The sequence below is a fragment of the Hydractinia symbiolongicarpus genome, chromosome 5 (assembly GCF_029227915.1).
Source record: "Hydractinia symbiolongicarpus strain clone_291-10 chromosome 5, HSymV2.1, whole genome shotgun sequence".
NCBI classification, from domain to species: Eukaryota; Metazoa; Cnidaria; class Hydrozoa; order Anthoathecata; family Hydractiniidae; genus Hydractinia; species Hydractinia symbiolongicarpus.
This window is the reverse complement of record NC_079879.1, coordinates 30,203,544-30,224,363: the sequence shown is the minus strand read 5'-3', so window position 1 is coordinate 30,224,363 and position 20,820 is coordinate 30,203,544. Positions and strand designations below refer to the sequence as shown.

Here is a 20,820-nt window from a genome sequence, read left to right as displayed (position 1 = left end):
TCTCTCAGTGTGTCACTTTTATGAGAAAGAAGTAATCTCCACAAAAAAGTTCCTTTGGAGTGCCGCAGAACTTTTTTCTTTTGATTTTTTTTACCTTGAACTAGCTATTATTGTTCTAGGGTCTCTTATGACTGAGCTGCTCTCTGGGCTTTTTTTGCCGTCATTAAACATGCGGGCAACCTATACTTTATAAAAAAAAGAGTATTAAAAATCCAGAAAGCTCTTCGTGCGCAACACACACACGCCGTACATTCGACCCGATCCAACGTCGGCAATAATACGAACATATTCGTCTCGCAGGGCCATCATCTTCAACAACATCTTTCTTAGAACGACTGTTTAAAGGGGCAGAAGCCTAGATGCGCCGAGTTAGAAAAGAGATAACAGGCCCTGGGAACGAGGTTGATCCCGATCAGCAGGACGAGTATTATTTCGCGCCTAGGCTAGTTTACTCAATAGAACTGTACCCTTGGCTAGTGTTTTGTTTTACGCAAAATGGTGTTTGACGTGTCCACAAAAGAGTAGAGGTGGCAAAAGTCGAAAATCAGATCAAATTCGTCTGGCTAAACTTGTCTATAACCTGAAATATTACTAACCCTCGTGAAGTAGAAATAACATTAACATTTTTTTAGAAGAAAATTCGTAAGTTCTCGTACATTCTGCACTAATTCTCTAATAGTTCTGAGTTAATATAACAACATTGACTTTTTAAGATAAGATAAGATAATTTTATTAATCAAAAATAGCTGTACAGTTCAAATAATTAAATAAATTTTAATATGAAGAGAAAAAACAAACAGACTATTTTTGAAGGGAGACCTTACCTAATAGCAGAAGCTAAGACGAGGATAAGGCCACCCTTGGACGAGTACACAGGACACACAAGACGGCACGAACATTATAATCGCCAGATAAATGAACCGTGTGAGAACAAAGGGAAAATTTGTTACAAATTAATAAGAGGCAATAAAATACTTCTTTAGATCACTTTTCAGACCAAAGTAATCTATGGAAACAAATTTTTTAGTCATTGATGTCTGTATCTTATTCCAGGATTTAATGGTGTTAAATCTAATAGAATTTTTACCAAAACAAACGGTATTGACAGTAGGAAGATTGATCAAGCCAGCCTTTTCTGCCAAGTGCTCTGGGCATGGTTGAAGTCGACCGCAAAAGTATTCTGGATAGTAGCAGGCATTTTATCATGAAAGAGCTTATGCAAAAACAGAATGTTCTGACACTGGACAATATCATTGAATTTGAGGATTTCCAGGTTGCCATAGATGATACTAGATGATGCTCTTCGAGATTCAAAAGTCATTAGTCTGATAGCAAAATTTTGTAAAACAGCAATACGATTAACATCAAGACTATTTGGTTGACCCCAAATTTGATTACAATATTGCAGGTGGGAATGAAAAATGGCATAGTAGACTAGGATAAGGACATTTTGAGACACAAAATGACGAAGTTTAGCTAAAGCTCCATTAGCCCTCTTGAGCTTGGCAACAGTATTATTGATCTGAGTCTTCCAGCTTAAATCAGAATCTAATAGAACACCAAGATATTTAATAGAATCACTAGGCATAAGCCTTTTACCATTGATGAGAAGCCTAAAATCATAATTAAGAGGTTTATGTGCATGTTTAAATATAATGTATTCTGTCTTGCTAGCATTAAGAGAAATCTTATTAGCATTCAGCCAATGGCAGAGCTTGAGGTCTAAATTCATTTGTTTGGCCAGTTGTTTCAAAGAGTCACTGAAATGCAGGAGGTTTGTATCATCAGCAAAGTGGTGTACCATGAATAGTTAATTGCACAATTCAAGTCGTTTATATAAATTAAAAATAAAAGTGGTCCTAAAACAGAGCCTTGAGTGACACCATGTCTGGTAAGATTATTTGCTGATCTAGCTCCATTTAAAGACACAAATTGTTGACGACCTATTAAGTAGGACCTAAATAAAGAGAGAGCATTACCTTGAATTCACAAATGATGAAGCTTTGTAAGCAGAATTTCATGATCAACAGTATCAAAAGCCTTCTGGAGATCAATAAACACTCCACATGCATAATTTCCTTTATCAAGAGCATCCATAATTTTTTGAGAGATATTCATTAGTGATTGACAGGTTGAGTAATTTTTTCTGAAACCAAATTGTTGCTTATACAGGACATTGTTAGCTTCAAGAAACCCATACACCTGTTTATATATAAGTTTTTCAAATATTTTATCAATGTTTGAAAGTAAGGATATAGGTCGATAATTTGTAAGTTCCAATTTGGATCCTTTTTTATGAATAGGGATAACCCTGGCAGTTTTTAAATTAAAAGGAAAAATGCCTGAAGTAAAAGACAAATTTATAAGTTTAGAGAGTGGAACGGATAATTCAGTTTTAACAGTAGAAAAAATTTGGGCAGGAATGCTAAATGGCCCAGAAGATTTACCAAGGTCCAAGGAAGAAATACAATGGAGAACTTCAATATCATCAGTTGGTGAAAGAAACATTGAATTAGGAACAGAATCTTTTAAGAAGGAAGAGAAATGTTTTGATGTGAATGCGATGCCCATTCTTATATTTTCAGCAATTGATGAAAAATAATTATTAAAAGAGCTAGCAATTGTCACTGGATCAGTGACAAGTAAGTTATCAATGTTCATACAGGTTGGAGAAACAGAAGCAGAAGAACGAACAGAAATTATATTTTTAACACCTTTCCAAATGTTGCCAATATTTTTTTGGTTATCACTAAAATATTTATTGAAAAAATTACTCTTGCTCAATCTACACAGAGTTACAATTTTATTGCGGTACTTTTTGAAACGCTCTAACAAGAGAGACTTAAAATATGGATCTTTTTCTCTTAACAAACGTTTATGAAGAAGGTCTCTTTTAGTAATAGAGGTAAGGATACCATTAGTAATCCAAAGATTGGATTTTTTTCTACTTTTTTTATTACAAGTCGTTTTTAATGGAGCGTATTTATCCAAAAGACTGTTAAAACTGTTGTAAAAATTATCAAATGATACATTGGGATCATCTGTGCTTGGTTGAAGTATAGCATCCCAATCCGTATATTGTAGTTCAATGCGAAAGGCATCATGACTGAATTTTTTCCAGTTACGAGCATAAATATCATTAGATACATGAGCCGGATTGATAGCAGACAAATCTCTTAACACCAAGAACTGGGGGAAATGATCAGATATTGAATTAATAATATTACCAGACAAAGTATCCCACTTGGCAGAGTTAAAATAAATATTATCTATAATTGTGCTGGTAGATTCAGTGACTCTTGTGGGCAAAATTATATGAGGCATTAAATTAAACTGGGAGGTAATATTAGTGTATCAAGATCAAGACGTTCAATAAATTGCAAGTGATTAGAAACATACAACAGAGCACCACCTTTTTCACCTTTAGTAGGCGTGTGTGTAAAGGAGTAACCAGGTAGATCACAATTAATAGGAGGGACATTAATCTGGAATTTAGTTTCAGTGATACCAATAATACTGAAGTCATGCACAAGTTGTTGTAATAGAACCTTCAATTCATCAAGATGTTTTGAAAGAGATGCAATATTCATATGGAAAAGGGAGAATTTATGAGAAGTAATTTGAAGGTCAGTGAATTCATTTGGATCATAATATTTGCAGTTGACACCACCCATGATTTCAGGGATGTCATTGATTTTAAGAGTATTAAGCTTTGTAAGAAATGTTTTGATTTCAAGGGAAGAAAGTGACTTGTCGTAGACTAGAGGGGGAGCGTTTATGCCAAAGGAGAGATTTCATTATTACATTTACAGCAAAACCATTTCTGGGTAGAATTTTGAAGAGATTCATAATCCTTGACGTTGAGACCATTACATTTAATATGAATCCAGAAATCACAAATATCACACTGAATTGCCTTTTGATTACAGTTTACAGACTTCCCACATATTCCACACAGATAGTTTATCATAAATATAGAGAGAAAACAAAAATGACATAAAACAAAAAACTATAGTATATACAAAAGTTTATTTAACAGACTCTATAGGCTTTCCCCTTCCTTAAACAACAAACGAGAGGAGGAAAGGCAGAGTCAGTAAAACTCAAAAACACTAAAAGCAGAACTAGCCAGTTGCTAAAATAAATAAATAAAACAACAGTTTAAAAGTTTATAACAGGAAATGATGTTGGGATGTATAATACCCAACAGGGAGGCGAAAGAACCCGCCCCCTCTTGGGAATTCAGTTCAATCGATACATACACCACATGAGACAGCAACAATGTGCAATAAATATCAGAATTATCTATCGGATGAAACAAATGTTAGGCATGTCTTACAAGAGTATATCAATGAAACAAAGCAAAGTCTAAGATAGCTATATAAATTGTATTTAGGTTATGACAGAAAAAGTTTCGATATCTGTAGAAGAGGGAATGGGTGCTAAAAAGCCAACAACAAACAGTAATTTAAAATATGCAAGTTTGGCCATTCTGGTGTTGCAAAATGCTGGATTAATTTTGACCATACGATATTCTCGTACATTGACAGGTGACATGTATATATCAAGTACAGCTGTTGTCTTTGCAGAGGTAAGCTATTTCTGTTTTGTACGCTTAATATTTGATACATATTTATATTCCTAGAAATTGACTAACAGGCAAAAAATTGCAGGCAGTAAGCTGTAGACCAGTTCATTTCAAACTTTATTCCTAAGTGGAGTCATCTTTTACTCTTGAAGTTAGAATATATTTTTTGCATTTGGTTAAGATTTAGCACCTATACGAGTGAAGCAATTAGCAGCCAGGGAATGGTTTTTTTTCTACACTTTTACTTCCTTTACCTTTATTTATTGCTATATAGTTGTTGGGAAAGTTATGATTATACCTCTCCCTGTTCTTTCTAAAGTTTTGTGCACTTGCATTACCATTTTGGCACACCTGTCAGTATTTTAGCTTTTCTTTTGTTTCTAGTTATTTAAATTGGTAGCCTGCTTGTTTCTGACATTTTTGGAGATAAAAGATGTTCCAAGCTGGTTTAGATATCTTCATCAAAATATTTTTGCTGATCCTATGGCAACCATTAAAGTTGCAGTTCCTTCATTTATATATGTTATTCAAAATAATCTTCAGTTTGTAGCAATATCCAATCTTGATGCAGCAACCTTCCAAGTAACGTACCAGTTAAAGGTTCTGACCACTGCAATTTTTTCTGTGTTTATGTTGAACAAAACATTGAGCAAAATGCAATGGTTTTCCTTGTTTCTGCTTTTCTCGGGCATTGCACTTGTGCAGTTACAACCAAGCCAGTTAAAAGCCAAAAATCCTGATGACACACAAAATCCAATGATTGGGTTTCTAGCAGTACTTGTGTCTAGTGTTTGTTCTGGTTTTGCTGGCGTTTATTTTGAGAAGATCTTAAAAGGAACTGGAAGTGGTCAAGGAGGGAGCATTTGGTTACGTAACATCCAACTTGGTATGTTTGGAACACTTTTGGGAATAATAGGAATGATGTTTAATGACGGTGCTAAAATCAGAGAAAAGGGGGTGTTATATGGTTACAGCAACTTAGTTTGGTTTGTAATATTTATGCAAGCTTTTGGTGGATTACTAGTAGCAGTTGTTGTGAAATATGCTGATAACATTTTGAAAGGATTTGCAACATCTATTGCTATTATTGTATCTTGTATTGTGTCGATTTATGTGTTCAACTTTGTTCTTAGTTTGCAGTTCTGTCTAGGAACATTGCTTGTAATGACAGCAATCTTTTTTTACGGTAGGCCACAAAAGTAGATCGCAAAGTAAATCAAATAATTTTTGCAACAAAGAAAAGTAATATAAAAATTTTTGCCAAATAACGGCAATCTTGGGAACTCTGAGTAAAATAGGTAGTAATTTAAAAAAAGGGGGTTATTTTAATTTAGGTTCTAAGATACAGTGTCAAGTGCAATGGTAAGAATCGGTTAACCAGTTCATGCACCTCTTTTGGAAATAATTTTTTTTCTTAAATTAGCCTTACTCTGTTTTTCAAATTTTGCTTGAGGCTCAGGCATTTTTTAATTATTTTAGAATACTTTTTATTACAAATTTTGCAATGCAAAATCTAAGCAAAAGTTATGTAAAAACTCCTGCTTTTTAAAAGAGATTTTCCAATTTTTTGTTGTTGTTGTTTTCAACCTAGCTATTGCCTCACTGTCCTTATATACAAAGATGTAACAACAGTCCTAAAAATAGAATCAACATAAGCGAAAGAAACGCTTGTGGTTAACATTTCACGATTGATTCAAGCATTTATCCGAGCCTGTTGCTTTTTAGGCATTTTGATAGGCGTTTCATATCAGTTTTCTAAAGGGTCAAATCATTTTTTGTGTGCCGTATTCGTTACTCAAGAATTTCCCTACAATTTATATATTTTTAAAAATTGAAGTGTTACAAACTTCAGACAAAACCTAGTTCAGTGACATTTTTTAACTCAATAGATTTTTAAAATCAGTTTTTGGTTCAGTTTCTGTGATCAGATGAGTTGTTATTTATTTATTTATATTTAGTTGTTAGTGTTGTTTTGTGTTTTTTATATTTTTAACCATGTGCTCATTATTTGTGCTGGGTTGCACATCGAAATTAATATAATGTCAGAGTGCATAAATAATTTTTTTGCAGTGTTAGCCATAAATAAATCGTCCGATAGGAAATAGCATTTTGTTTTCTCGAAAGTCGTGCATACTACCCTGTATTGAGTAAAACAGAACCCTCCCGTATATAAATAAATAAATGGATGCTTGGAAAACTCTAATTCAGGAATGCAGTGTTCTTTCTAAGCCTAGGGTAAGGTAGGGTTAATTGTACTGTAATGGTCCATTTAATAGAGTTATACTTTCGCAGTTCAATTTTTTAAATTTTTTTTAATCAATCGCCATCTTTTTTAAAAAATCATTCACAAATCTCATCATATATATTTTTACATACTTTTAACATATTCAGTCGTAGAATATATACAGTTACTGTATTTATCTTTGTTTAAAAAATAAACTTACAGTGTGAACGATAAAGTATTAACGTTGTATTTATGTATTGTGAGTGAAAGCGATTATTCAGTAAAGAAATTATTTTTTCTATGTTTTGCCGATTAATCCCGATAACTGAAATACCCAATAACCCGAAGTTCCAGTGAATTCACCTTGACACTTCTGTTACTTCTTCACAAAAAACACATGATATGTCGAACCCCCGCTAACTTGAACATTGGCTAGGTCAAGTCCCCATAGACCATAGTTATTTATGCGGGGGAAATTTTAATTGGCGATGAGTTGAATTTGTGATAGGCATATATTATGGCGGATCATAGCTTTTATAAATTTAGCGTTGATTTTAACAGGCCAATGCCCTGATGTGCGTTTCGTACCTCTATGGCTCTAGCTGCAAAATGAAAAATCGAAGTCACTCATTTTGTAGGTCGTGCTGATGAGCAAACGTGAAGAAAAGTTATAACCGCTTGGATCTGGAGAAATTTTAGCCAGCACCGAAAAACCGAGAAAAAGGCTTTTAATTTTTATTTTATGTCGAGTTTTATGAGCTGTGAAGTTACGAGAGCTCTCACGCTGTGAATTGGACATTTCTGCACCTACACGCCTGAGCACCTAACTCGAGATGAGTTCGCTTTTCAGAGCACACGGTGCGCTTTGTAGCAACTTCTGGGTTAATTGAATTTAGTATCCCTTTTCCGAAAATTGTATGCTAATAGCCCTGGTACCTGGTACCCTGAAAGAAGTTAATTGGGGATAAAATATTGGAAAGCTACTTAAAAGCGGCGGAAATGGTTGCTATGGGTATTGCTATGCGCTTAAATTGACGGTAGGTCGCGGAAAGGTCAAGTGCTATTTATTTTTGAGAAAACATACAATTTTCCAACGAATTCTCTATTCAATTTAGCATCCCATAGGAAGTAGAAAAGTATTATATCCAAGGGGGTAACCCTTAGCTTAACGTTAAAAAAGTTCAGGTTATTCTCGGCCACGGAGCTATTTGGGATGAACTCAAAAGATGTAAAGTTGGACCCGCAAGGTCATGTGATGGATTTTGATTGGTCTATTATTAGAGATTTATGTTTTTCCTCAAAAAGATTGCATTTAGCATTTAAATGTAAACAAACATGGCGGTGAAAATACGAAGCATCAAATTATGCTCGCGTTTGATTATGTCGTGACTGAAGTTATAGCAGATATTAAGAGCTATATATATATATCTACCAAAAACATTATTTGGCTCTCTCTTTTAGCAAAATTTACTGTGTTAGTATTTAATCATTCTCAATATAGCTAGTTTTCAGTTCCACACATATGAACCACCAGCCAGCCTGTGTGGAATGATCATTACGTTGACGCTCTTGTTGTGAACTCTACTTGCATTAGTTGTACTTGTACATTATTCACGACAATTTCAGCTAGCGCGATGAATTTCCAGCGCAAAATATCAATGTTGTGTTGTTGTTGTAACCTGACCTTCCTTTAATTTTTCTGCAAATTCTTTTGTCGCTAAAAAAGAATTCGATATACCTTTTTTGTATAGTGACTTTAAATATGAACGCATTGCGAGATTCATTTCATGCTACTTCATGCTCATTCGGTGAAATATGGCCGCTATGTAATAAAACGACGTTTCGATGCTTATAACTTTTTGCGCGCTCCCAAAATGTACCGTAAATACTTAACAAATAATGACATTCAAATAATACAAATGATTTAAATAACGTTTGATTTGATTTTCCTAGAAACGTAGTGCTCAAAATGAACAGTTAATAGTCTTGCGAATCCTGCAAAATGTAAGACGACCAGTACCTTATTTTCTGACAGAAACTATGACAACAACATCAACAACTGATTACAAAATTATCGTAACAAAATCTATAAATATCATATTCGAAGCAGCATCCTAAAAACTTCACCCAATATTTCCATTTTTTTAACATCTAGTTCAGAGTTCTGTTTTCACTTCTTTGATAATTGTCTGTCCCGCTTCGATTGTTTCTAAATAACAACAAGACGTATGTTATACGTAAACAACCTCGCGAGTAAAGTTTACAAAAAGCTGTCAATCAGATTGTGATTTCTGTTACGAAGTTAGACACGACATATTATGCTATTCAGATAGGCTATAATATTTGTTACGCACTATGCAGTTATTTTTTCAAAATTGATTTGTGATATCTTTTTGAACGGAAAACTCCTCGAATGTGAAGTCCAGAAGAGGAATGCAGAAAGTTGATGGTTCATAAGTCTTCGTTTCTCTCTTACGTAATGTTGTGGAAATTTTGCAGACTACTTTCCAGGCATTTGGGAGACCTTAAGTCTGCCTACATTCACTTTTGTAAACTTTGATGGAGACACTTTTACTTTACCAGTTAGTTAAAAAATGATTTTGAACACTTATCTTATATAACAGCAAAAAAAAAAAGTAAAAATAATTACCAAGATGAGATTTGAACACACGACTACTCCCATTTCGGTGTTCAGAGAGGCAAAAATTTCCATTCTTGTGGGACACATTTGCGTTTTAATACAAGCTCACGAGCTTGTAATAATTAAAAGATAACAAAAAATGATAGTTAACAAATTTGCTTGGATAAAAAAAATAGCAAAACAAAAAACCTACCCTCTTTTAATCCAACTTCATCCAGCTGTTTAGTTAAAATATCCTGCATCTTATCCAACTGTGAATTCAGCCATCTTTCTAATTCCTAACAAAAATCCTAATAATACAATTTCTGACAGAAAATGATGGAGCATGTAGGCACATACGAGTCTTACGTGTTCTTTGTGTTGGTCTTTAGCTAAAAGTTGGAAATCTTCTGACTTCAAATATTTATCCCCGTCTGCATTCAAAGCTTCAAAAATCTGAAAGTGACAGAATCAAAGAATGAATGCAGTAGTAAATTTACAACTTACAGTCACACGCGAATATCAAACACGGAAATGAACAATGAAACTATGAAATTTTTAGACAAACATGAAACCTTATTACAGTAAATTTAGGGTAGTAGTTAAGGCGTAGCAGAGTTTTTCTAATGAACAGAAAATTTTTTTTGTAAATAATGTACTGTTCTCAGGTTATACCTTAAGTGGATAAATTTTGACGAGGATTAATTTTGGCGACTTTGGCGAATTTTGATAACTGACTATTCGCCAATTTAAATACTCGTCAAATTTAATATAATTTACCGTTCGCCAAATTAAATCTCCGTCAAATGTTAAAACAAATACGTTTTTTTAATTAAGAAAAAAAAGATTTTTTTTTATATTCACAAGTTTTTATAAATAAAATTCATTTCTTTGTGTTATTTGCCAAAATAAATCCCCGCCAAAATAAACATTTTTTGGTATTTGCCAAATTAAATCCTCGCTAATTTGAATCCTAGCCAAATTTTATAAAATTTATTATTCGCCAAATTAAATCCCCGCCAAATATTTTTTTTGGTCATTCGCCAAATTAAATACTCGCCAAAATTTATCCACTTAAGGTAAAAAAGTAACAAATAAATTTGAAATGTGAAAACCATATTTTTAGCTAATTTTGAAACCAGAGTTTTGCTGCATGCGGGACCAAATGAAATTTGTAGATAATGATCTATTCTAACATTTTAGTCTACTAGTCTACTAGGCGTTAGCCCGTGGAAAAAATCCACGGGTTCGCCCGTCCTTTTTATACAGCACCACGTGCGTTTCGCTACTTGCGCAGCTAAGCTACCATTTTGCGTGACAGACAGACAGACGTATACGGGCATTATAATATAGACTAGTCGTTAACCCGTGGAAAATCCACGGGGTCGCCCGTCCTTTATATATCGCATTTCGTGTTTCTGTAACAGGACGCGGTTTTCGCGGACAGACAGACAAAATACGGCTATTATTAAAGAGATTTATAGAAAAATGTAATGGTACCTTTTCAAGAAACACGTGAGGAAACCGTATTTTGGGGCCAAATTTATTATTTTTTTTACCTAAAATGGCGCTATTACGATTTTTTTAAAAAACCCAAATTGTCAGGCATTTATTAATAAGTAACTTTGTGCAAAAAAATCAGAAAAAATTAATAAGCGGATCCAAAGAAAAGATTGAACGGACGGACGGACAATTCTCGCTATCGCGTGTAACTAAATGCGAACGAAAATGGATGATAGAATGAAGGAACAAGATAAAACAAAAGAAACAATATAAAATAATATCTAAGATAAGCATGTACTTCTCTAGCTAGTGCATTAAATTCCTCTGTCATGGTCAAATGATCAATCACTTCTTCGACGATTATTCCAGGTACCTAAAAACAAAAGTTATCATTACCTCGACAATAAATTCTTTTAATTAAGCAAACCCTTCCAACAAAAATTAGCGCTTTAATGACAAATTGTGCTGTTAATTCTGCTCATACCTTTTGTAATAACGACTGGAATGTTTTCCAACTTGCACGTTCGTATTTTGTTTTCGAAAGAATGTACTCAAACAATGATCTGAAACACATCAAAAGATATAAGTCTAAATGACAAGTCGTTAACATAAAAAACAAGAATAGAAACTTTAAAATGTTTTTCCCCACAAACTTACATAAGAGGAAATGGATTTTCTCCTTCTTCTCCACCGTCACCTGTAAGACTTTCCATTCCAGGAAACTCCCATTTATCTAACGAAGCGTCCTCGTCAGAAACATTACAAAATTCAGGTTTATGGTTTGCTTGATGTTTGAACCAAATGTTCACTGCGATATTTTGTTTGTTTTCGTTCGCCGCAGAGTTCACTTGATGAAACCTAAAAAAAGCTCATTAGATGTAAACAAATATGAAAACACAAGGTTTGTGACCCAGGAAAGCTAATGTTTGTCAACTAAAGAGATATTGCAAAAAACAATTACCATCTGAATGGAATAAACAGACAATCTCCTTCTTCCATTTTACAATGCACATATTCTACTTCTCTCATGCCAGGGAACTTTGTAAAATTGACTCTAAAAAATAAGTTTCAACATATTTCCATGTTTTTTCGCAATGTTCCACATCAGTAACTGTCAACTTACTTGTCAACATCTAAGGAAGAGTATCCACCTCTTGGTCTGTCAATTGGAACCTAATATTAAAAAGACAATCTGAATTCACAATTTCTTACTGATAAACGAAAATGATAAAAAATAACACTTGCTATACTTTGGAAAAACGAGAACTTAGGATTTATACAACTGATATTTTCCTCTTTTATAAAAAATACAATCATTTTGATATACCTTTTTCCCAAATTTTTTCGGATCAATAAGTAACAGCTCTTTAGTACCTCTGAAGAGACAATTGATATTATCCAAATCGTCACCGTGTAAAACTGATTTGGTACCCCCACTGCTCATCCATGTCACCTACATCATATGTTAAAAATTTACGTGAAAGTGTGTTGCACCTTGGAGAAAAGAATACTGTATTTCTTCCTCCAAGGTTGCAAAAGCAAGTCAAATAGACAATCGTTATTAGTAAGTACTGTTGACTCTAATGATAAATAAACTTGTCAATGTAAATTACATGTTCGCATTTTTCACCACATTTAATTTTTGGGAGGACAAGAGAATCTTTTTATCAGGACCTTAAATCTGCATTTGGGCTAAGTCAACAAATATCTTAAGGAAAAAATTATTTTCCGAAGAAAATCTTGCAAAAGGTTTTGTTTTCTATTAAAACTAGTAAATCTTCAGCATGAACAAAAATATTCTCTGTTGAGAATGAAATACGGGTGTGCTATGATAAATATTCACCTATGTATACAACCATCCGGATAAACTATCTGAGTTCATCACTAACATATTATGGGGACCGCGGATCGAATCCCGCTCACTGCCAGGCAGTATGTTAGTGATGAACAAAGTAGTTCTCTTTCATTATGACTTACACGCATTATACTCGCCCGTCATGATCAGAGGTCTGATCGGGGTGAAGCATTCTCTGTTGAAAATGAAATACGGATGTGCTATGATAAATATTCACCTATGTATACACACCATCCGGATAAACTATCTGAGTTCATCACTAACATATTGCCGCACGTAGTGTGGTGTGTTCGTCTGCGGCTCCCAGTTATGGGACCGCGGATCGAATCCCGCTCACTGCCAGGTAGTATGTTAGTGATGAACAAAGTAGTTCTCTTTCATTATGACTTACACGCATTATACTCGCCCGTCATGATCAGAGGTCTGATTGGGGTGAAGCATTCTCTGTTGAGAATGAAATGAAACTGAACAGAGAAGTGGCAATATTTTTAAAACATACATGGTCTAACATCAAGTTACGAGTACTGTTGCATCTGAGTGGTGCTGGCATTAACACATCTTTCCTGAAGTAAAAAAAAACAAGTTATAAATAAAATTAATAACAGTAAAGAAAAATATATAAACCTCCTTACAGATTCAAACACATAAGTTTGTAAAAGCTAACAAAAAAACTACTTGGAAATTATCTTCTCACGACTTAATCATTATCCAAAATCAGTAATTCATATACTTACATTAAAAACGATGGCACTTTATTAACCATATAAACTGATTCTTTTTTGTATCGTTCTATAAATTCTTTTAGCGAGATTTCAAAGCCTGGTGATTCCCTGATTTCTTTCAAGTTTGGTTCCACCTGTACTAATTCTTTTTCAGCAGCAGGAAAGCTTTTCATATATTCATCTGTCCATTTTTTAAATGCTTCTTGTTTTTTGGCTCCATTTTTTAACAAAAATGGTCGCCCTGGTGTAATATAATGCTCAAAGAAATCTAAAATATAACATTCCACGTGTAAGTCATTGAAAATATCACCCAGCTTGTTGTATAAAATCTCGGTTCAGATTACGGATTTAGGGGAGTTTAACAGTTAACAATTTAGAAGCTTTTAGGAGGTTTTTGGGCCAAAATTTCAGAAACACAAAAACAAAACCAGCCATTCAACACTTTAAGGGAAAAACACGAACTAATAAGTAACTGTCCTGACAAACATACGTCAATCTATTTTCAAAATGTGCTGATAAAAAGAAATTACTTAGATAGAAATACATGCCAGAATAAATGATTTTAAAGTAAAGTTTTAGGTATTCAATAACTTCAATACCAGCAAAACTTCAGCAAAAAATATTTCAGACAGATATACTAAAATTCTGGACTATCAGTCAATAATTAGGAAATAAAAAAGGAGTGTAAACCGACATAATTTATATTTATATTCATTTTAAAGATGTAAAAAAGTTTAGTCACACTTTAATAGATTTTGTGCATATAAACACACTTCATTTGGCTGAAACTTTCTGATGATATATATAAGTTTCGAAAAAAAGGTTTTAGAGTATAATCATTTTCTTCAATTTATATATATTGTGTACATTCATAAGTATTAAAAGGATCCCGAGGTACTCATCTGAAAGATTTGCATGAGAAATTCTAAATGATATATTTACTTTTTCTTAAAACTTCATGTAACTCGAGATATAGCTTTTTAAATATTTATTTTTCTTGACGCTCAACCGCCATCTTGGTTATCTTCTACCTTCTTCTTTGTTAAAAATTTTTATTCTAGCTCCAGTCTTTTTAAGTGGCACATGACCCTGTTACGTATTATTACTGACTGTATAGCCAGAACATATATAAACTTTCGCGCAGCAAAATGAAACGGAAACTCTCTACAAACAATTATTTTTTTAAAAAAAAAATTAAAAGAATTCTGCATAAAGTTCTTTACCAACGATTATTTTTTAAAAAAATAGAAATAATTCTGCATATGTTCTCACATAGCTGAGCAATCAAAGAAAAAATAAAATGCGCATGATTTTTATTTCAAAGGACTTTTATTTGAGACTCAGGTTGTGAAAGTTACTGATTATTCAACATGTTACACATTTGTGTATGGTTTTTATTTCAAAATGATATATTTTGGAAGGCAAATATAAGTAACAAATTACCAAGGTGTGACTATACGCCCATAAAAAGTTATGGAAAAAGTTGAAGAGGGAAGAGAGAGGGGCTGCATCACCCCTCCCTCTCCAGCACGAAGAATAGGATTAGGGCAGTTACAACCTTTGTAATTTGAGACAGCACTTGGCATTTTCCGAGGTAATTACCAACATATTTTCAAAACATGTACCTTCGCATCAGCAATTATTTGACATGTTAAAATCGCACATAGAAAGTCCCTAGGCCTTGTGCGATCAGAGTAAAAGTGTAAAAGATAGCTGAAGATATAACAACGAAAAAAGTATTTGTTTTTCCAGAGCATAGTTCAGTAGCCTCCTACGGCAATGCACTAACAACAAACTCTTAGCAAAAAAAACAGTTATTTTGCGCTAAAACTGCATCATTAAAAACAGTTTGTCACCAGTGTAGTTTGATTAAATCATTGCAGAAAACACTAATATATATTTAAAAAAATGCCATTTTTTCTGCGTTGAACTTTATATTTACGCAATTAACTATTCTTATTTTTCTTTGCTTTTCTCCGATAAAAAAATATTTTTTATTTAGTTTCGTTGAACATTAATGTATGATGTATATATGCTTTTAAAAGGTCTAATCATGGAGGTGCAGAGCAGTATTGATGTTAGACAGGACACCTGTCTCTCTTTTCTGCTCTCGCGCTGATGTCTGTCATGCTTTTGTTACCCTGCTTATTTTAGCGCGCTATCGCAAAAGGAAAAAATGATGAGTTTAGTTTACTAGACTACTTTGATGTTTGCGCTACATATTGGAAGATATAATAAGAACAAACTTTAATCAGACAGTAATTTCTCGCTCTTTCTATATCATGGGATGAATTAAAGTAGTATTCTTTTTTATTGATTTTTTAATATTTTTTAATAAAAAATATATCCATTTACTGAGTAACTTAGGCAACCTCGTCCCCAAAGATTGTTGAAAACAAGGTTGGCAATACTCACTTGAGCATCATACCCCACCTAGGTTGACAGGTTATAGATCAGTAATTTTTACAACCTGTTTGTTAAAATAAACTCTTGTCGATTTGGAATAAAAGAAATTATGCAAACACCTGCTGCTAATATATTATTTTTTCGTTTTATTGCTTAGACGGCTAGTATATCATGTTGAATTATTTTTTAAAAAAAACCAGATCATTTGTACAGAGATCGATGTGGAAAGTACGTTGAATTTTTTTAAGTTCGTTTTGACAGTATATATTAATTGTTTTTGGCTATCAAAGTCATTAATAATAAAGAGTGAAAGTCATTAATTTAGGAGCGCTACTGATATACTACGTAATAGGGTCACGTGCCGCTAAAAAGGACTGGAGCCAGTCCGAAATTTTTAACGAACAAGAAGATCGAAGCAGCCATCAAGGCGGCAAGAAAATATTTAAAAAACAATATCTGGGGTTACATGAACTTTTGAAAAAAAGTGACCATGTCATTGGGAATTTTTGATAAAAATCTTATAGGTAAGTCCGACTTGTAAAATTACCTCAGGATCCCTTTAAACTTAAAATCATACCTGCTAAACCTGAACCAAGCTAAAATACGAAGAAAAACATACCTTTTTCACTTGGATATTCTGTTAAAGTCTCAATTTCCACTTGTGGTTGCTTTGAACCCAGTGGTTCTAAATGTCCTGGAAATAGGCTGGGATCATCATTGAGAGACACTTGATGAATATCAGAGCCATGAGCTGCCCAAAGGCCAAAGTAAACAATTGAAAAAATGTATGTATGGAATGACATTATGTGTATATATGTCTAAACATAATATATAATGAACATATTAAGTTGCACTAGAAAATTTTAATTGAGATTTTACTACATAAGAACTAGATTTAAATTATGTCAAAAATATAACTTCACAAACAACAAATACTTACTCCAAGAAGATAGTTCAACATAATTTTATTTTACTTTGATGTGGCTGCAAAATACATGTCTAATTTGTTAACCTTTTAATAAGATTGGTAAAGCCATTGCATCACAGTTATAACTTTGAGGCCAAATAACTTGGAAAAGAGTTGGTGACATCAGTTATGTTTCACTGTGTATAGGAAACTAGGGACAACCTGGGACCATAAGATTCCAGGACTTGGGTGCCTGAATCCGTTTTGGAATGGACGGGTTGATGACGTCATTAAAAAACCTTGAAACCCCAATGTCTCTTCAACTGTTCGTCAAAAGTACACGATCATATACATTTACATATAAATTTTTTTTTTGGTAGGTCGAAACTCAACGGACAGTTCTCTTTTCCATTGTTCTCCTGCCTAAGTGGGTTTATTCACAGGCCTTATCGACTAGTTTCACAAAGATTTATTTTTCTAAAATGACCTTTCCAAAATTCTTGCAAACACAAATTATTAAGAATGGGTAAAATTCAAGAAGTCTATATTAACGTTGGTAGAATTTTAGGTTTTGAAAGTTTGCACAAAAAAAGGAAATAATAATACATGTGTCAATTTCTCATTTACACACATTGTTGATGAATATTTTTAGGACAGTAAAAGAATTAGGGAGGTGGTAAATGACTTGTAACAAAAAGGGAAAGAGAAAAGAAGTAATTTTCCATATACTAAATCTTACTGCTGCAAAACCAAATACAATGGAAAAAGCTAAGTGCCATGAATGAACGTTTTTCAGGGTGAATAGGAATGTGTGGTTAAATTGTCAAAACTATACCATGCAAAAAAATAAAAGAAACAAAATAGGAGTAGCAGCTGGTTAGTTGTAGGCAGCGATCAAATTATACCTTTGTTGACATCAAGAACGTGCACTAAGTCATTAACAGTATTATCTCTAAAAAAAATACTCAAACTTCTTAGCTAACTTTTATATCATCCCGTTATGTAAATAAACGAAAGTAAAAGTAGTTGCAAAGCGGAAGAAATGCATTGTTCTATACCACCCGCGATCCATGTTGTCTGATATTTTAAATTGTATAAGAAAGACAACATGGTCATTTTTTCGACAATATGGGTAAACAAATAATTTGGCGCAATGTGGATGAGCTTGAGCGATATTTTATCTAGTGAGTTTATTTATATTATGTAGTGTTATCAGAAAAAAATTTAGATGTGGATGCTACTGGTATTTTTTTGTAAATTTCATTTAAAGGTCTCATAGAGGGTCTCAATAGTTCGCATCTAACACAGGATACAGTTTCTAAATTATGCGAAAAAGTGTATTTTACTTAATCCGACAATATGGGGTCAGCTCGGACAATATGGGTTGTTGCTGTTTTTCAGACAACATGGCTCGACCGGACAACATTGGTTGGCATATTTCATTATGTGCCATGTTCAGTTAATCACTCTTCGCCTTGGGTGTTTTGCGTAGAAGAGCCCTGGGGTTGAGATCTCGTTTCCAGAGCCAGTTTTGCGTTTTTTTATATTCGAACGTAAAGCAGCATCGCTTTATGGTGTATTGCACTGTCATTACTTAGTGATGCTTTTTATTAAATTTTTCACCTTTTAAAAACTGCATGCTACATGCTACAGCTCCTCCGCCAACGTTTTTCGTTAGGCAAAATAAGTATGCGACGCATCCGCGCCAAATAGGGTTCATATCAAACAAGCGTCCTCCGCCATGTTCGTATCGCCGTCTCAGAAAAGATACAAGATGCCCCGAGGATGTGGTTTGAATAACTTGTAACTCGTGATGGGCAACTCTTAACTTGTAACTAGTGATTTACTTAACCTCGACTCGGAACAGGCAAATCGTAACTCGCAAAGTGATTTACTAAACTTCGAGATATAATGTCTTAAGTCATAGAAATATAATGAGCTGCTAACTGTCTTTTCGAATATGGACGTTAAATTCCACATTTATCAAACGTTACTGCACTACGGTCGACATTTCAAATCAAGATTTTTACATTATCGTCAACCATCTGTTTTTTTAAGTCAGTCGTTGTTTTTATGGTGATAAAACGTTAAGAAGAAGCCTTTTAAAACCTGTTCCGGATGAAAAAAAGCGGTGTGTTAAAAATAGCATTCTCGTCCCAGAGCTTTTCGAAATAAAAGTTTATCTCAAAAAGATCTATGGAATAAAATGCATATATAAGTCTGGATATGTTTTATTTGTTGTTTAGCGTTTCCATCACTTCTTTTATACCTTCACCAACCTCTTCCCCAGGGCTTTTTTCTCTCATTAGCGATGCGCGTATTAATAGGTCAAAAAAAGACAACAGGTCCTCAACCTTGTCCCCAGGGCATCTGCTATCTTTTCTGACATTGGGCGTCGATCGCCGGTCCTGGTTATAGAAAAGAGAAAACAGACGCCGGGAACGAGGTTGAACAGGTCCTGGGATCGAGGTTGATCTTTTCCCTTTTATTTCCAATGAAAAAACCTGAAAGGCTTCGGTGCCTTATGCTTTCAGTAGAAGTTTTAATTGTTATTATTGATATAGATATTTAGGTTTGTTCTCTAAGTCACAATTTTTTAGATATGACTTCCTTTGAAAGATAATAGGGAAATTGAGATGACAATCAGTGGAGGTCAGTCCATCTATTTGCAATCTATTCAATCACTTTAAAGTGAAAACCCATCCATTGGGCTTATGCTTTATTTTTGTAACAAGGCGCAGATTCGACGTAGCAATTGCAAAATGATGCAGGTGTAAGGTAGCGGGCGCACAAAAAATTAGCTGACCTCATAAACGTTTTTAGTTTTAGAAATTAAGAACACGTTAAGTCGGTTAATCCTCGTTTAACCTCGTTCCCAGTGACTGTTTTTATTATATCAGGACGGTGAATTCTGGTATAAGAAAAAGCGGCAACAGAAGCTAAAAATAAGAATAAACTGGGTTAATTTTATGTCATTTCATATCTAATCGTCTTGTTTTTTAAGTAAGTATCTCAAAATATTTTTATTTGCAACCTCGATTCCAGGTAATAGAATCTAGGGAGGAGAAAGTACTATTTGGTTGTAAACTGAACTTATTACATCCCGCGCTCTCCAATAAATACATCATACCAGCAATAATATCAACTGCATGCTTGGAGTATTTATCTTTTGTTTTTGTGTATATATCTTTATCGTATTAAATAAGGTTGATTAAAAGAGCTTTTATAAATTATCTTTCATGAAATTATAAAAAAACAAAAGTTTCGAAAGTAAATGTAAGTCGATGTCACTCTCGCTCTCAGGGATTTTTGCATCTTTGAATAAATGCATGGGGACGAAGGTGAATATGAGACATTATTTGAATGGTTTCTTTTATCCTAACATCAAAATACGAATTAAGAGCTGACAGTCATTACCTGCAATTTTAAGCATTTTGTACTCTTATATACTTGGATATGTATATGAAATAATGGCGGAACAGCTGTTGTCTGACGTGTTAAAAGCATACCGTCTACCAGTTCACTTGCGTGTTGTAACTCCATGCTCTTTAAAAACAAAAGTCGTTCTATATGAAGGTCAAGAAATCACTGTTCTCGATAAGAAGTCGAGTTTGCTGATTATTGCTGAGACAAGAGGTAAAAGAGTCCGATTTGATGTTGATGAATGTCGAGAAGAAATTGTTGATTTAATGGAGGAATATGTTCCTGTGACCGAAGAGGAATTGGTTCCACAATCAGACGAAGAAATTTTTGGCATTATAAAAAAGGACTTTAATTTCGGTGGACGTGATTTTAAACAGCTCGAAATGATTTCAGTTTCCTACGTTGGTGAATTTATAGCTACCGATGAAGCTGAATACGAGTGGAAAACGAAGAGAGAGAAAACTGCTTTGATAACCTTTGAAGATGAAAGTAATTTCTCCTTAAAAGCTAATTTCCTTCTTAATAGAAGCTTATTTGATTTTTACAAAGTAAAAGGCACTGTCAGGTTTGAA

The 20,820-nt window shown here is 33.7% G+C and overlaps 2 protein-coding genes across 2 annotated transcripts; one reads left to right on the top strand and one right to left on the bottom strand.

Annotated features, from left to right (window-relative positions):
- The first annotated feature begins 457 nt into the window (after positions 1-457).
- LOC130645842 (UDP-galactose translocator-like) lies at positions 458-7,113 on the top strand. The gene is made up of 3 exons (XM_057451951.1): positions 458-642; positions 4,397-4,591; positions 4,973-7,113. Exons 2-3 carry the CDS (start codon positions 4,400-4,402, stop codon positions 5,789-5,791), a joined length of 1,011 nt encoding a protein of 336 aa, XP_057307934.1. The 5' UTR covers positions 458-642; positions 4,397-4,399; the 3' UTR covers positions 5,792-7,113.
- A 1,704-nt stretch (positions 7,114-8,817) lies between these two features.
- On the bottom strand, positions 8,818-16,735 carry LOC130645841 (uncharacterized). Its single transcript, XM_057451950.1, has 12 exons — positions 16,538-16,735; positions 13,525-13,780; positions 13,290-13,353; positions 12,263-12,388; positions 12,059-12,108; positions 11,897-11,989; positions 11,593-11,793; positions 11,420-11,498; positions 11,234-11,308; positions 9,802-9,888; positions 9,647-9,731; positions 8,818-9,021 (listed from the first exon to the last, which is right to left on the bottom strand). The coding sequence occupies exons 1-12, from the start codon at positions 16,719-16,721 to the stop codon at positions 8,969-8,971; spliced, it is 1,353 nt and encodes a 450-aa protein (XP_057307933.1). The 5' UTR covers positions 16,722-16,735; the 3' UTR covers positions 8,818-8,968.
- Positions 16,736-20,820: the final 4,085 nt, after the last annotated feature.